This window comes from Salvelinus alpinus, chromosome 2 (assembly GCF_045679555.1).
Source record: "Salvelinus alpinus chromosome 2, SLU_Salpinus.1, whole genome shotgun sequence".
Classification (NCBI taxonomy): Eukaryota; Metazoa; Chordata; class Actinopteri; order Salmoniformes; family Salmonidae; genus Salvelinus; species Salvelinus alpinus.
Genome location: NC_092087.1, coordinates 109,088,554 through 109,106,998, shown reverse-complemented (window position 1 = coordinate 109,106,998; position 18,445 = coordinate 109,088,554). Strand labels below are relative to the sequence as shown.

The 18,445-nt window shown below is 40.9% G+C and overlaps 1 protein-coding gene across 2 annotated transcripts in view; it reads left to right on the top strand.

Annotated features, from left to right (window-relative positions):
- The window catches only part of LOC139547888 (zinc finger protein 271-like), a 163,197-nt gene that overhangs the window by 28,105 nt on the left and 116,647 nt on the right, over positions 1-18,445 (top strand). The window contains exon 2 of one of the 2 annotated variants that reach the window (XM_071357055.1): positions 3,980-5,731. The exons of the other annotated variant lie outside the window; for it this stretch is intronic. Within the exon in view, the coding sequence (XP_071213156.1) occupies positions 3,980-4,170 (191 nt within the window). The 3' untranslated portion in view covers positions 4,171-5,731. Of the gene's footprint in view, positions 1-3,979; positions 5,732-18,445 lie in introns of those variants that run through there. 2 annotated transcript variants of the gene reach the window in all.

Below are 18,445 nucleotides of genomic sequence, written 5' to 3'. Positions count from 1 at the left end.
TAGGTCTATACTGCTCCTACATGGTGTAACAATACATCATGTAGATGTACACTACCATTCAAAGTTTGGGGTCACTTTGAAATGTCCTTGTTTTTTAAAGGAAATCAAATTATTTCATTTATTTACCTGTTTTTGCTTTGTCATTATGGGGTATTGTGATGTCATTATGGGGTATTGTGATGTCATTATTGGGTATTGTGTAGATTGATGAGGGGAAAAAATTATTGAATCAATTTTAGAATAAGGCTGTAGCGTAACAAAATGTGGGAAAAGTGAAGGGGTCTGAATGCTTTCCGAATGCATTGTATATATAGGGGCAGTACTTAGTGACATCACTTCATGAAACAGGAGGTACAAATATATAACATAGATTCACAGTATCAACATTCAATGTATCAAAATATATGACCAAGCTGGAAGTGGAAACGCCAGCCCAGCCACAATCCTAGAGGTTCACTGATGATCAACCTCCTCCTTCACATCTGACTCCTGATGATCAACCTCCTCCTTCACATCTGACTCCTGATGATGATGATCAACCTCCTCCTTCACATCTGACTCCTGATGATCAACCTCCTCCTTCACATCTGACTCATGATGATCAACCTCCTCCTTCACATCTGACTCCTGATGATCAACCTCCTCCTTCACATCTGACTCCAGTGATCAATCCAGAGCGTCTTCTTTTTTGGGGAATCCCGATGGACGACGTCATCCAATAGGACGTCATCACCACCACCGCCCACAAGTTAATTGTCATTCAGGTTATTAATGGGAAGAACATTAGCAATATGTCCTGTCTGGTAACTTGTCTCGTTCAAAGGATTTACATTGGCAGGTGCACAGGGAGAAACCCCATTAAAAAAAACTCAGTTGATCTTAAACTGTGGAAACACTTTTGGAAGTCTTTAACTCATCAAAGTCTGTGGCCTGTGATGTTGGGACAAATGATAGTCCCTTATTATACAAGAGACAAAATCCACAAATTCTACAGCACAACGGCAGAGTCATGTCTTCAGTGTAAAACTAACAATGACTCAATAATCCTTCTGGGAATGTTATGATGTCATAAAGTTATGGGCGGAGTTAGAAAGTTGGCTGTCAGAAGTACAGTTATACAATGTAAAATTACTTTTAATCTGCCTGTCTGTATATTTCAAAACATGACATTTGAGGGTGCAGTGAGATACCCCAGAGTTGGACGATACTTTTCTCATCAATCATCTTAAATGAATGCACTGAATATGCATAAGCAATATAAAGAGATGGGGTGAAGGAGTGGGGAAAAGTACATTTGACACAAATGACCTTCATAATATCAAAGAACAAATGTGTGCCTGAGGGGAAATTAACTTTCATACAGCCAAAAGGGGTGAGAAATTACACCAATACAATTTGCACTAATGTAAATAAACACAGATGATGGAACATATTCCCTTTTGCTTACGTGATGAACCACTAAGGCAGGGGTGTCAAACTCAAATACCCAGTGGGCCAAAATGTAAAACCTGAACAAAGTCGCGGGCCAACATTGAACAAATGAACCTTTTAATATGGACCCAAACAAGTTTTGCTTTAACATTGAATATGGAACAAGCATCGCTTATTACCATACAATATATAATTTAATAGTGGAGACATGCAAAATCGAATTTCAAATGAAAAAACACATCAATGGCATTCATTTATTAAATAAATAAAATTTAAATAAAAATTGTATGCCTCTTTTCTATTTGCAGCCTTCTGATTTAAATACCAAAATAAACTTTTTCCACTGGCTAATAATTTTACAAATAAAATGATAATAAATCAATCAACCATTCAAGCCCATGCCTTGTAGCAAGAAAAAGTGCACAAAGAAAACATTAATTATTGCACACTGATCTAATCTGATGTGCCCAAGCCAGATACCTGGCATCTCTTCTTGGATGCTAGTTCATCAATGTCTGGGCTCAGGCTCTGAGCTGAAGAAATCCTCAGTATCGAGCGAAGGTGTTCATCAGTCAGACGTCTCCTGTGAGTTGTTTTGGTCATCTTCATCGAGGAGAAAAGTTGCTCGCATAGATAAGTGCTGCCGAACATGGAGAGCATCTGAGCAGCTTGGGTGCGGAGCTGAGGCATTGTGTCAGGGATGAACCGTGGAAACTGTGCGGCGCCCACAGCATCATACTTTGACTTCAGCGTGTCGTTGCACTGGAGTTCAATCAGCTCCATTTGGATGTTGGTTGGTGCATTTTCCACATCAACTGCGAAGGGATTACTAAGCAGTTCAAACCTACATTTCTGGACATCGAAGTCGGCAAATCGCCGGCTAAACTCAGCGGCGAGAACACTGAGTTTTTCAGCAAACTGTGCGCATGGGAACACGGCGGTAGAGATCTGCGCTTTTATGGTTTGGCAGCAGGGAAAATGGCAATGGTTTCCTTGCAGCATCTGATTCTCCCACAGGCACAGTTTAGTTTTAAAGGCCCTCACTGCAGCGTACATGTCTGTGATGATGCGCCCCCGCCCCTGAAGCTGCAGGTTCAGCGCATCGAGATGGCTCGAGATGTCACAGAGAAAGATATTCTGCCTCCCACTTGTCCAGAAAGCTCCTGTTTTCTGCCTTTCTTTTCGCCATTTTTGGGAAGGGATAGCGCGCTGACAGTTGTAGCGTCTATGTTGCTATGACTACTGTCACAGAGGAGAGGGCGTTTCTGGGTCCTGTCCTGATTGGCGCGCGAAAACAACAGCAGAGCATTATGGGATTCGTAGTATTAGCGGTGAATGCGCTGTATAATACCGGCGGGCCAGCTCTAGTAGTAATTTGGTATTGTCTCGCGGGCCAAATATAATTACCCCGCGGGCCAAATCTGGCCCGCGGGCCAGAGTTTGACACCCATGCACTAAGGGGACAAAAATATTTACCATCTAAACCATGTGTGACCTCTTACCTCTCTGGCTGTAGAAGTGTTCTTCCTAACCAGTCCCTCAACAGCTCGCTGACTGAGCTCCACCCTCACTGGGTCTTCAGAGGAGAGGAAGGCTGAGGAGGGATGGAAGGATGACTGGATCAGTCAGTCAATAAAGTGTAGAGCTGCTGTCTGACAAAATCACTATTTTAGTAGTTCATTAAAGTAAATAAGGCTTTATGACTGATGAATACCAACTATCAATCACTTAGATCATGTATTTTCAGGTAGCGATACATCTTTGGGACGTCCCTAGCCCGTTGAAGTTGACATTTAAAATGGTTAAGTTAGGGGTTAGGGTTTAGGGTAGGGATGTCTCAAGAATCCCTAGAGGATACCCTAGAGTTATTTATATTTAACTTAACTTGTCTGAAAATAAAATCTACATTTTACTCAACTTCGTCCAGTCAGCAGATGGACTAGATGCCGCTTAGGCCGCCCGCTGTGACTCCGTCAAGAATTCAGACCAGAGCAAGTTGGTATGAAGGTCTGGTTATTAAATGGGTACATAGTTCAATAGTAATATCCTCTAAAACGCACTGGTGACAAACTTTGCTGCCCTGTTTCCAGTTGTCCACATGGCTCGGAGAACCTATTCAAGTAAGTAAATAGATTTTGGAAATGTAAAGAAACAACGATGTATTATTAGCTAACTAGCTACAGTGCAGGCTAACTCAAATGAGCTGCTAAATGAGCCAGCTATTTGGCTAGCTAGCTATCTAACCAACTTCAAATACTGTATAGATAGCTAAGTGAATTAAATATCACCAGCTACCTCGCTTCATATTAGCTAGCTATCTATTTATCACTGTAAAAAACAAACTCCAAATGCATTTGTAGGTAGCTAGCTAACAGCCATGGAGGAGGGTGAAAGGAAAGCAGCCCCAACTGTCAGTGAGAGAGGAGGCTATTCTGGATAGGGCAGGTACTTTGTGTAGTTCCTGTCCCTAGAAGTGAGGACGGAGATAATAGTAACATAATATTCAGTGTGGTGTAATTTGACTATAATGAAGTGTGTTTCTTGTGAGGTATTCTGTCCTCAGATAAAGAGCGCTATGAAAGCCAGTCTACATATGAAGAGGTCCCAATGAAGAGCAGTGGTTCTCAGTCCTGGGGACTCAAAGAGGCACATTGTTGTTTTTGCCTCAGCACTGCACAGCTGATTCAAATGATCAACTCATCATCAAGCTTCAAGTGGTATTTATGTAGTCATTTGTGATGCCATCCTTGATATGATCCTGTTATTGTCACATGCTACACATGTACATATATGTGCCCATGCATCTATCAATCCAATGTTATCATGATTTGTTATCAGGGATATTATACTTTAGTAATCCACAATGACCTGGTGATGTAAAAGTCTAATAATGACATTGTCTTCCATATTCCTACAGATACCTTGTAACTGGAGATTCCTTCAAAACGATTGCCTACAGTTACCGTGTAGGGCACTGCAAGGTTGGGTGACCAAGGTCATCTGGGACTGCCTCCTGGAGGAATTCAGGTGTGTGAAGGCTACCTGTGTCCTGCGTAACTTAATGAGGATGGACACGAGGACCAGGAGGGGATCTGCAGCTCGCCGCCGTGTCCCAGAGGAGGAGTCTGCTGCTCTGCAGGATGTTTCAAGGATGGAATCCAACAACGCAGCAAGAGAGGCAATCCATGTGCAGGAGATCTTCACCTCCTACTTCTTCAAAGAAGGTGCTGTTCTCTGGCAACACCATAGACTACACTATGCACAACCAAAGGCTCTTTTAAGAGGGTGCTGTTCCCTGGCAACACCATAGACTACACTATGCACAACCAAAGGCTCTTTTAAGAGGGTGCTGTTCCCTGGCAACACCATAGACTACACTATGCACAACCAAAGGCTCTTTTAAGAGCTATTCACATTGCAATAAGAGTATTCTTCCATTTACTTAGCTATGTCAACTGCAGTTATTCAATTCACAGTTTCTCTCCCTTTGATTTCTACTTCTCAGGTGAGGGTGCTGTTTAGGTGAGGGTGTGATGTCTGTGCAAAAATAAAACAGGCTATTTTAAATCACCCATATTGAAGAAATGTAGAACAATTAGACATCCTATAACCCACACCTACACACTCATGTATCAATCTGATTGATGGATTGTGTTGTGCAGTAAGCAGGCTCAGGTGTATAACTGTGGCTCCTTCCACCTTCAAAGAATAGGCAAGAGGGCCAACCATAGAGAATAGTAAGACACTTCATTATTTCTATAACTATGCTATAATTGTTTGTCCTCTTGTGTCCGTTCATGTTTTTCAGCATAAAGTACTCTGCAGCCACTTAGTGTGGTGTGGACACCAGGTGAGGCCACACACAGATTCCTGTTGAACACTGTGGCTTTAACTACCTTATTTTCTCAATAACAGTCTCTCTCCTTCACTTCATCCCTCTCTCCCCTTCTCCCTAAATCCTCTAGGTTATATCAGCTGTGTCGGTGAACCCCTCCCGCATCTGAACTGGCTACATAGAGGGCACAGCATGATCAGAGGTGAGAGGTCACTTGGTCAGGTCAACAGGAAGTATTATTAAAGAGATGCTTTACATTGAAATACAGAGAGATGCAGTAGTCCCAGAGTTAATGATCCCAGGTCAGTTTATATTATACAGGAAGTATTATTAAAGAGATGCTTTACATTGAAATACAGACAGAGGTGCAGTAGTCCCAGAGTTAATGATCCCAGGTCAGTTTATATTACACAGGAAGTATTATTAAAGAGTTGCTTTACATTGAAATACAGAGAGATGCAGTAGTCCCAGAGTTAATGATCCAAGGTCAGTTTTGCATTTCACCTCCTGATTGATGACTAACAATGTTAGAATATAAATAAAAACACAAGGCTTAAACATGCTCTCTCTCTCCATCTGTCTCTCGTCTGCAGATATGTTTTCATGTGAGAGGATGCCAACCCCTAGTCCCATCATCGCCACCTCACCTGCTTTTAAGATAACCTTTGGGCCGACTAGAGACACTATTATGTAATGGTGATGAACTGAGAGAATATTTATGTAGCACTGTGATTCATTAATCATGTGCTGCCTTCCCTGCTCCTATGTGCTTACCTCTTTCCCTTTCTGTCTTTTACACCTCTCTCTCCACCTCCTCTTTCTTCCTCTGTTTTTATAATTCACAACAGATTGAAGGACAGATTGAACTTGTATTTATAACACTTGGATAATGAGCTTTTCAATAAAGCGTTTCACATTCTCTACTGGTTGAAATGAAGTGTAATGTGATGAAATACTCCACCTATCCTGTGTTTATCAGATCAATGCAGATGAAGGGCATTAGATGTTGAGATGAACCGGTGTTGGAGTATTTACATGATGCATAGGAAGTGTAGTGTTCTGTTTTTAACATTATATTTCTGTATATATGAATTGACTAGTTAAATCCTGTTTCTAGTCTATTAGTTACAATGTGTAACCATTGATGTCCCAGGACCAAGATTGGTAAACACTGTTGAAGTGTAGAATTGTAATACATACATGCAGACACAGTGTCATTCAAAGACTGGAATTTGATACTCCTGGTATTGGATATGACTGAATAATCATCTCAAAGACATTCATACCTAAACTGCACCTTTATTTGCCAAGGTAGAGTACATGATCAGTGAATATATTAAATGTACAGGCTACAATGTGGGGATCTCATGCATGGTAATAACTACATGTATATACGACTTGCATCCTTGGCACAACATGATATTATATTCTACTCAATCCATAGGCTTCATTAATGTCATTCAGGCTGTTTTGCAGTTGATACAACTGGCTATGATAGCTGAGGTTCATAGCTAGGTTCTGGACTAATATGTATACCAAACGTTTGGGTCCATACACAGATCGGCTAGCTAGCTATACATCCATGGGCATACAGGGATTTTAATCATCCACTGCACAATAAGCAAGAACATAGCTAGCTACGTTATTTCATCTATCTGCATGGTAAATATCAGCAAGGCAAACTTACAAAATTGTATATTCAATTTGCTGTAAATTCTTCAGCTAGCTAGATTCTATACATCCACTGTTACACAAAACGAAAGCCTGGTTTGCTGGTTGTTTCATGAGTCCCTAAAACAACCAGAATTACAATTTCATACTCATGTCACAACACCCATAAAGCTAGCCAGCTAACTGGCTAATGTAAGCTAGTCAGCTATCTGGCTAATGTTAACTAGTCAGCTAGCTGGCTAATGTTAGCTAGTCAACTAGCTGGCTAATGTTAACTAGTCAGCTAGCTGGCTAATGTTAGCTAGTCAGCTAGCTGGCTAAATCGCGATTTTCGTAAATAACTTTTATGTTAAAAAAATGCATAATCGTTTGTCTCTACATGAACTAACATTCCTGTCAACTGTACATGTTTTTGCATGATTTTTTTATGACGATATAATCCCTTACAGTTTTTGCTTCCATCCTAGTATATCTGTCCGACATCTTTGATCCACTTCAGTTCTGTGTAGGGTTACCCCTCTCTCCCAGTATTTATGTCCGCCATCTTTGCTGAAGAAAGTATAACAGTCACTAGTGCAGCAGCCTCCCCCGGTCCTAGTGCCGGCCCGGTAAAAAGTAGATGATGCGATGGAACGGTTGACGAAAATAAGAAATCAGAGAAAAAAATATATTGACTGATATTGAATTATTTAGGGGGGGGGGGTGGTAATTAACATTTTAGGACTAGCTATGTTCCTGATTCCTACCTACCTTTTGTCTGAAAATTAAATTGACATTTTACTCAACTGCGTTACCCACTCCAGTCAGCAGATTGCGGTCTGCGACTTTAAGGCAATGCTGCTACTGTGACGTATAATCTAGTGGACGGAACGCTTCTTTCAACAGCAGCAACAGTTAGTCAGACACCTCGGGAGCTTGCTAGACAAAATAGACGAACCAACAAAGAGCTTTAGACGCTTTAGTGTATATTAGCCACTGTGTTTTAAACCCACTTCTGACGTCTAGTTAGTTATCCCTTTTAATTTCATAATTTTCATATTTACGGTATTGTTTTTATTCATCTAGCGGGCTGGTTAAGTTAGCATTAGCCTAGCTAGCTAACATCTCCAACCATGAGGTCACTAAGCTACTCTCTTGTTAATGAAGAGGAGGACTGCTGGACGGAGAAAGGAGCTCTGGTGAAAGAGGAGGAGGAAGAGGAGGATGTCACAGTAAAACAAGAATTAGAGGGCGAGGCTGTTACAGTTAAACAAGAATTAGAGGGTGAGGCTGTTGCAGTTAAACAAGAAGAGAAAGACGTTTCAGTGAAAGAAGAGGAAGACGCGTTCAAAGAGGAAGAGGATTTTACAGTAAAAGAAGAGGAGGATGCAGCTTTTGGGGTGAAAGAGGAGGAGGGGGAGATGACTGTCACATCGAAAAAGGAGGAGGAGGAAACTGGATATCTAGGCCCGGTTTCCCAAACGCATCTTAAGGCATCCAATGGTTCTAAGGATGAACTTAGCCATAATATGGTTTTGAGAGACCGTTCCCTGATTAACACTAGTAAGTACTGTCTTAAAAACAGAGACACAAACTCTGCAGTTGTTGAACTGATGTTTAATTTTTTTTATTTCACCTTTATTTAACCAGGTGGCTATGATGTCATAATGATAGTTTAACCAGGTGACCATGATGTCATAATGATAGTTTAACCAGGTGACCATGATGTCATAATGATAGTTTAACCAGGTGGCCATGATGTCATAATGATAGTTTAACCAGGTGGCCATGATGTCATAATGATAGTTTAACCAGGTAGGCCATGATGTCATAATGATAGTTTAACCAGGTAGGCCATGATGTCATAATGATAGTTTAACCAGGTAGGCCAGTTGAGAACACGTTCTCATTTACAACTGCGACCTGGCCAAGATAAAGCAAAGCAGTGTGACACAGACAACAACACAGAGTTACACATGGAATAACATACAATAAACAAGCCAATAACACAATAAGCAAGTCAATGACAGTAGAAAAAAAGAAAGTCTATATATAGTGTGTGCAAAAGGCATGAGGAGGTAGGCAATAAATAGGCCATAGTAGAGAAGAATTACAATTTAGCAGATTAACACTGGAGTGATAAATGAGCAGATGATGATGTGCAAGTAGAGATACTGGTGTGCAAAAGAGCAGAAAAGTAAATAAAAACAGTTTGGGGATGAGGTAGGTAGATTGGGTGGGCTATTTACAGATGGACTATGTACAGCTGCAGCGATCGGTTAGCTGCTCAGATAGCTGATGTTTAAAGTTGGTAAGGGAAATATAAGTCTCCAGCTTCAGCGATTTTTGAAATTCGTTCCAGTCATTGGCAGCAGACGACTGGAAGGATGTATGGTGGTAAAGGGGAAATCTGCAATTGCTACATCCATATTTTGACTTTTAAACTATTTATTTCTAGCCATTGATTCTTGAAGAATATAACACATGCCTCATGAGCTTAGTTCATCTGTTGTACCCCATCAGAACCCCTAATAAGATTGTTTGTACTCCAATGTATAGAAACAATGTAAATCAACACTGTATCGCCTCAACATGGTTAAAACTATAATGTTGATATCATGGATGGTCAGTCCTTTCATCCATAGGTCTGTCTATGAATTTGAAAGTAGTTACATTTCTCCACCCCCATCCATCATCTTATTAGCAAAACAGTGGTGGAATTACAGCTTTGTTATTGGTTGATTGATTCTTGTGTGGCTCTTTTAAAGGGACAACCTAGTATTTAAACAGCAACAAAATGGCTGCCCAGAGACTTGTTTTGGTAAACAGCTGAGGGATGGGGGCTGGAGAAATGTAACCACTCTCAAATTCATAGAGAAAGCTATTGTATCAACCGTAATCCAACACCTAGCGACCTCGTCAAGAAGTTCAGACATCTTGGTGTAACAGTTATAAGGTGTTGGCTTGACAGTCGCTGGACCCAGGTTTGAGTCCAGCTCAGGGCTACCCCCTGAATTCACTACACTATGAATACAAGGACTGCCCATGCATGATGTCATAATGATAGTGTAACCAGGTTTCTAGGCTATTTTGTATATTCTAGAATTCATCCATGATGTCATAATTATAGTTTAACCAGGTTTCTAGGATATATAGTATATTCTAGAATTCATCCATGATGTCATAATGATAGTTTAACCAGGTTTCGAGGCTATATAGTATATTCTAGAATTGCCAGTGTAGATTTCCTGTAGGGTCAAATTGTTAGAGCTGTTTATAAGTCATTGTATAATATTCAGCATTTATTTCCATGCCATTACATCAATAACGCCCAACCAGAAGAGAAGAAACTCTTCCTGAACCACCTCCTCCTGCTGGCCTTCATACATTCTGACGTTGCTGGTAATCGGCTACACAAGCAGTCGGCAACCTACATTTGGAGTGCAAATCTATCTTACCATTTCTACTGATCTGGTGACAGTTATGATTTTCATATGTTCATTTTACTGGAACAGTTTCATTTCATTTATAATAGTATCTCAATCATTCTGTGATTAATCTACATTCTATCTAAATGAAAATTATACAAATCTAAAAGTAACGTTTATTGCCATTGCCACCTATGTAAAAAATAGCCTACATATAGCCAACAAATAAAAACATTGCAAATAACTGTCCTATAAATCACATGGCCTGTCCATAACGAACTTGAAACATTGTATAAAATATTCTGGGCCCTCAGTTTCCCGTGCCTGTGAGTTCTCGACCGACACAGCTGTAGGCTATTTGTGAAAGTGATAAGAAGTAATCAGGTGTTTTGACATTTCCACTGGATCAGCACATTACGTTTTTCCCTTTTGTGCCGAGTGGTTATCGAAAGGGCAAGAGCTGGAAATATTTTGAGGAGTTATTCTCATTTGCAATTGATTTTGATTAGACTTTGTTTACTTGCTGTTTGAGGTGAGAAAAAAATGTGCTTTGAGAAGCTCCACAACTCATTAGTGGTGCAGCGTTAAGACAATCAGAAATACTGTCAGACATCCCCAAATGGGCACATTTATAGATCTACATTAGTGCTCAGGACAGGTAGACTAGTCTTACTTCTATATGTGTAACCAGGTAGACTAGTCCTACTCTATATGTGTAACCAGGTAGACTAGGTCTACTTCTATATGTGTAACCAGGTAGACTAGTCCTACTTCTATATGTGTAACCAGGTAGACTAGTCCTACTCTATATGTGTAACCAGGTAGACTAGTCCTACTTCTATATGTGTAACCAGGTAGACTAGTCCTACTTCTATATGTGTAACCAGGTAGACTAGTCCTACTTCTATATGTGTAACCAGGTAGACTAGTCCTACTTCTATATGTGTAACCAGGTAGACTAGTCCTACTTCTATATGTGTAACCAGGTAGACTAGTCCTACTTCTATATGTGTAACCAGGTAGACTAGTCCTACTTCTATATGTGTAACCAGGTAGACTAGTCCTACTTCTATATGTGTAACCAGGTAGACTAGTCCTACTTCTATATGTGTAACCAGGTAGACTAGTCCTACCTCTATATGCGTAATCAGGGAGACTAGTCCTACCTCTATATGCGTAATCAGGTGTGCGTCCTTACTCAACATTGACAGGAGGGTTTCAACCAAAAGACAATTAATAAATTGACAAACCTGACACATCTTGCGGGGGGTCAAATCAAATGTTAATGGTCACATACACATGGTTAGCGGATGTTAATGGTCACATACACATGGTTAGCGGATGTTAATGGTCACATACACATGGTTAGCGGATGTTAATGGTCACATACACATGGTTAGCGGATGTTAATAGTCACATACACATGGTTAGCGGATGTTAATGGTCACATACACATGGTTAGCGGATGTTATTGGTCACATACACATGGTTAGCGGATGTTAATGGTCAAATACACATGGTTAGCGGATGTTAATGGTCACATACACATGGTTAGCGGATGTTAATGGTCACATACACATGGTTAGCGGATGTTAATGGTCACATACACATGGTTAGCGGATGTTAATGGTCACATGCACATGGTTAGCGGATGTTAATGGTCACATGCACATGGTTAGCGGATGTTAATGGTCACATGCACATGGTTAGCGGATGTTAATGGTCACATGCACATGGTTAGCGGATGTTAATGGTCACATACACATGGTTAGCGGATGTTATTGGTCACATACACATGGTTAGCGGATGTTAATGGTCACATACACATGGTTAGCGGATGTTATTGGTCACATACACATGGTTAGCGGATGTTATTGGTCACATACACATGGTTAGCGGATGTTAATGGTCACATACACATGGTTAGCGGATGTTAATGGTCACATACACATGGTTAGCGGATGTTAATTGTCACATAGACATGGTTAGCGGATGTTATTGGTCACATACACATGGTTAGCGGATGTTATTGGTCACATACACATGGTTAGCGGATGTTAATGGTCACATACACATGGTCAGCAGATGTTAATGGTCACATACACATGGTTAGCGGATGTTAATGGTCACATACACATGGTTAGCGGATGTTAATGGTCACATACACATGGTTAGCGGATGTTAATTGTCACATAGACATGGTTAGCGGATGTTATTGGTCACATACACATGGTTAGCGGATGTTATTGGTCACATACACATGGTTAGCGGATGTTAATGGTCACATACACATGGTTAGCGGATGTTAATGGTCACATACACATGGTTAGCGGATGTTAATGGTCACATACACATGGTTAGCGGATGTTAACCTTTCACGAGCCTCAACCCCGGATCCGGGAGCACCCCCCCCCCCCCACACTGATTAGCATCGCTAGCATAGCGTCACAATTAAATAGTAGCATCTAAATATCATTAAATCACAAGTCCAAGACACCTAATGAAAGATACAGATCTTGTGAATAAAGCCACCATTTCAGATTTTTTAAATGTTTTACAGGGAAGACACAATATGTAAATCTATTAGCTAAACACGTTAGCAAAAGACACCATTTTTCTTTGTCCACCATTTTCTCTCTCCACCAGTAGCTCTCACCAATTCGGCTAAACTAAGATATTGATAGCCACTAACCAAGAAAAAACCTCATCAGATGACAGTCTGATAACATATTTATGGTATAGGATAGGTTTTGTTAGAAAAATGTGCATATTTCAGGTATAAATCATAGTTTGCCATTGCAGCCACCATCACAAATCTCACCAAAGCGACTAGAATTACTACAGAGAGCAACTTGTATTACCAATTTACTCATCATAAAACATTTCTTAAAAATACACAGCACATAGCAATGGAAAGACACAGATCTTGTGAATTCAGACAACATTTCAGATTTTCTAAGTATTTTATGGCGAAAACACAATAAATCGTTATATTAGCATACCACATATGCAAACGTTACCCGAGCACTGATTCAAGCCAAAGAGAGCGATATCGTTATCATCGCCAAAATATATTAATTTTTTCACTAACCTTCTCAGAATTCTTCCGATGACACTCCTGTAAACATCATATTACAACATACATATAGAGTTTGTTTGAAAATGTGCATATTTAGCCACCAAAATCATGGTTAGACAATGACAAAAGTAGCCCAGCTGGTCAGAAAATGTCGTGCGCCATATTAGACAGTGATCTAGTCTTATACATAAATACTCATAAACTTGACTAAAAAATACAGGGTGGACAGCGATTGATAGACAATTTAATTCTTAATACAATCGCGGAATTACATTTTTTAAACTATCCTTACTTTTCAATACAGGTTGCGCCAAGCGAAGCTATAGCAAACAAAATGGCGGCATAAGCGTTTAACATTTTTCGACAAAAACACGATTTATCATGAACTGTTCTTACTATGAGCTGTTCTCCCATCAGAATCTTGGGCAATGAATCCTTTCTTGGGTCTAATCTTCTTTTGGTCGAAAGATGTCCACTTGTCCGTCGAAATGCCCACTAACGTACGACCGGGACCCCGAAACGTGCCCGGCTCTTCAAAGTGTATTACAAAGCAATGCCTCAAAATCGCACTAAACGGATATAAATTGCTATAAAACGGTTTAAATTAACTACCGTATGATGTTTTTAACACCTATTACGAGTTAAAACATGACCGGCGCTATATTACTGGCTAAACCAAGGCTTGGAAAAAGGCCAGTCAGATGTCCTTCTTGCGTTGAGCGCAGAGTCCAAAAGAACGCTACTTCCGGTATTTGGTGATTTATAGAGGCACTGATTGCGCAATCGACTCCATTCAAAGCGTCATCACGTACTGACATCCAGGGGAAGACGTAAGAAGTGTCTGTTTCTCCATAGCATTTACACGGACATTTAAACTGACTCCAGATCAGGGGCCAAGATGTCTGAAATCTGACTCCCTATCATGAAAAGTGCTGTAGATTGAGTTCTGTTTCACTGAGACAAAATTCCAACGGCTATAGAAACTAGAGAGTGTTTTCTATCCAATAATAATAATAATATGCATATTGTACGAGCAAGAATTGAGTACTAGGCAGTTTAATCTGTAGAGCAAATTATGCTAATGCGAAACAGCACCCCCTATAGTTGCAAGAAGTTAATGGTCACATACACATGGTTAGCGGATGTTAATGGTCTCATACACATGGTTAGCGGATGTTAATGGTCTCATACACATGGTTAGCGGATGTTAATGGTCACATACACATGGTTAGCAGATGTTAATGTTAATGGTCACATACACATGGTTAGCAGATGTTATTGGTCACATACACATGGTTAGCAGATGTTAATGTTATTGGTGACATACACATGGTTAGCAGATGTTATTGGTGACATACACATGGTTAGCAGATGTTATTGGTCACATACACATGGTTAGCAGATGTTATTGGTCACATACACATGGTTTGCAGATGTTAATGGTCACATACACATGGTTAGCGGATGTTAATGGTCGCATACACATGGTTAGCGGATGTTAATGGTCACATACACATGGTTAGCGGATGTTAATGGTCACATACACATGGTTAGCGGATGTTAATGGTCACATACACATGGTTAGCGGATGTTAATGGTCACATACACATGGTTAGCGGATGTTAATGGTCACATACACATGGTTAGCGGATGTTAATGGTCACATACACATGGTTAGCGGGTGTTAATGGTCTCATACACATGGTTAGCAGATGTTAATGCGACTGTAGCGAAATGCTTGTGCTTCTAGTTCCGACAATGCAGTAATATCTAACAAGTAATCTAACAAATTCACAACAACTACCTTATACACACAAATGTAAGGGATGAATAAGAATATGTACATATAAATACATGGATGAGCGATGGCCGTGCGTCATTGGCAGATGCAGTAGATGGTATAGAATACTGTATATACATATGAGGGTAATGTAGGATATGTGAACATTAATAAAGTTGCGTTATTTAAAGTGACTAGTGATACCTTTTATTAGGTCCATTTATTAAAGTGGTCAGAGATTGAGACAGTATGTTGGCAGCAGCCTCTCTATGTTAGTGATGGCTATTTAACAGTCTGATGGCCTTGAGATAGAAGCTGTTTTTCAATCTCTCGGTCCCAGCTTTGATACAACTGTACTGGCCTCGCCTTCTGGATGATAGCGGTGTGAACAGGCAGTGGCTCGGGTGGTTGTTGTCCTTGATGATCTTTTTTGGCCTTCCTGTGACATCGAGTGGTGTAGGTGTCCCGGAGGGCAGGTAGTTTGCCCTGGTGATGCGTTGTGCAGACCGGACCACCCTCTGGAGGGTCTTGCGGTTGAGGGCGGTGCAGTTGCCATACCAGGCGGTGATACAGCCCGACAGGATGCTCTCGATTGTGCGTCTGTAAAAGTTTGTGAGTGTGTTCGGTGACAAGACAAATTTCTTCAGCCTCCTGAGGTTGAAGAGTCGCTGTTGCGCCTTCTTCACCACACTGTCTGTGTGGGTGGACCATTTCAGTTTGTCTGTGATGTGTACGCCGAGGAACTAAAAACGTTCCACCTTCTCCACTACTGACCCGTCAATGTTAATGGGGGGTGCTCCCTCTGCAGTTTCCTGAAGTCCACGATCAGCTCCTTTGTTTTGTTGATGTTGAGTGAGAGCTTATTTTCCTGACACCACACTCCGATTGCCCTCACCTCCTCAATGTAGGTCGTCTCGTCGTTGTTGGTATTCAAGCCGACCACTGTAGCGTTGTCTGCCAACTTGATGATTGAGTTGGATGCGTGCATGGCCACACAGTCATGGGTGAACAGGGAGTACAGGAGAGGGCTCAGAACGCACCCTTGTGGGAGACCCCAGTGTTGAGGATCAACGGGGTGACGATATTGTTTCCTACCTTCGCCACCTGGGGGCAGCCGGTCAGAAAGTCCAGGACCCAGTTGCACAGGGCGGTGGTCGAGACCCAAGATCTGGAGCTTAACTTCTCTAGGGTAGGGGGCAGCGTTTGGAATTTTGGATGAAAAGCCCAAATTAAACTGCCTGCTACTCAGGCCCAGAAAATATGATATGCATATAACTGGTTCAATAATTACACATCATTCTTAATACTGTAGCAATTTAGTAACAGTCACATGTTCAACTATCAATAGCTGATCCAGGAAATCATTTTCTGCCAGTGCCAGTCACATGACAAACATCACGACATGCAACAACAACCAAAGTGCTTCTTCATTCATTACTCTGGTAAAGACAGTTATGCCGTGCTCCACGTTGGATCCAACATCCCTAACAAATTGATGTTTATATTGTGTTATTGTCTGCTTGATTTACAGTAGGATCTCGTTAGTCTGTTTGGACACGGAGATACTTAGCTCATGTGTAGAGAGAGAACTGTTCCTTGATGGATGGGCTATTGTACAACACACAGAGCTATTTTCCGTTATTCGGGACATTTAGAATGACATCAAATTACAGAGTAGTCAATTGGGATTATTCACAAAATTATCTGGTGATCAGGTTATGAAATGTCATGAAAAATACATTTTAGTTGTTTCACCTGTAAATATTAAATTATTTATAGTCATAGGTCTATGTTGTTGTTAGGTGAAGTTATGGGTCCTACAGTAGGTCTATGTTGTTGTTAGGTGAAGTTATGGGTCCTACAGTAGGTCTATGTTGTTGTTAGGTGAAGTTATGGGTTCTACAGTAGGTCTGTGTTGTTGTTAGGTGAAGTTATGGGTTCTACAGTAGGTCTGTTATTGTTAGGTGAAGTTATGGGTCCTACAGTAGGTCTGTGTTGTTGTTAGGTGAAGTTATGGGTTCTACAGTAGGTCTGTTATTGTTAGGTGAAGTTATGGGTCCTACAGTAGGTCTCTGTTATTGTTAGGTGAAGTTATGGGTCCTACAGTAGGTCTATGTTATTGTTAGGTGAAGTTATGGGTCCTACAGTAGGTCTATGTTATTGTTAGGTGAAGTTATGGGTCCTACAGTAGGTCTATGTTATTGTTAGGTGAAGTTATGGGTCCTACAGTAGGTCTATGTTGTTGTTAGGTGAAGTTATGGGTCCTACAGTAGGTCTATGTTGTTAGGTGAAGTTATGGGTCCTACAGTAGGTCTATGTTGTTAGGTGAAGTTATGGGTCCTACAGTAGGTCTATGTTATTGTTAGGTGAAGTTATGGGTCCTACAGTAGGTCTATGTTGTTGTTAGGTGAAGTTATGGGTACTACAGTAGGTCTATGTTGTTGTTAGGTGAAGTTATGGGTCCTGCGGTTATAACACACTGTCTGTCTGTCTGTCTGTCTGGGAGAAGAGACTCACCTTGCCACCTAGTGAGATCACTCTGTTATAACACACTGTCTGTCTGTCTGTCTGTCTGTCTGTCAGGGAGAATAGACTCACCTTGTCACCTAGTGAGATCACTCTGTTATAACACACTGTCTGTCTGTCTGTCTGTCAGGGAGAAGAGACTCACCTTGCCACCTAGTGAGATCACTCTGTTATAACACACTGTCTGTCTGTCTGTCTGTCTGTCTGTCTGTCTGTCTGTCTGTCTGTCTGTCTGTCTGGGAGAAGAGACTCACCTTGCCACCTAGTGATATCACTCTGTTATAACACACTGTCTGTCTGTCTGTCAGGGCTCTGGTCTAAAGTAGAGTATTATATAGGGAATAGGGCCCTGGTCTAAAGTAGAGTATTATATAGGGAATATGGCCCTGGTCTACAGTAGAGTATTATATAGGGAATAGGGCCCTGGTCTAAAGTAGAGTATTATAAAGGGGAATAGGGCCCTGTTCTACAGTAGAGTATTATATAGGGAATAGGGCCCAGGTCTAAAGTAGAGTATTATATATGGAATAGGGCCCTGGTCTAAAGTAGAGGATTATATAGGGAATAGAGCCCTGGTCTAAAGTAGAGGATTATATAGGGAATAGGGCTCTGTTCTAAAGTATAGTATTATATAAGGAATTGGGCCCTGGTCTAAAGTAGAGGATTATATAGGGAATAGGGCTCTGGTCTAAAGTAGAGTATTATATAAGGAATTG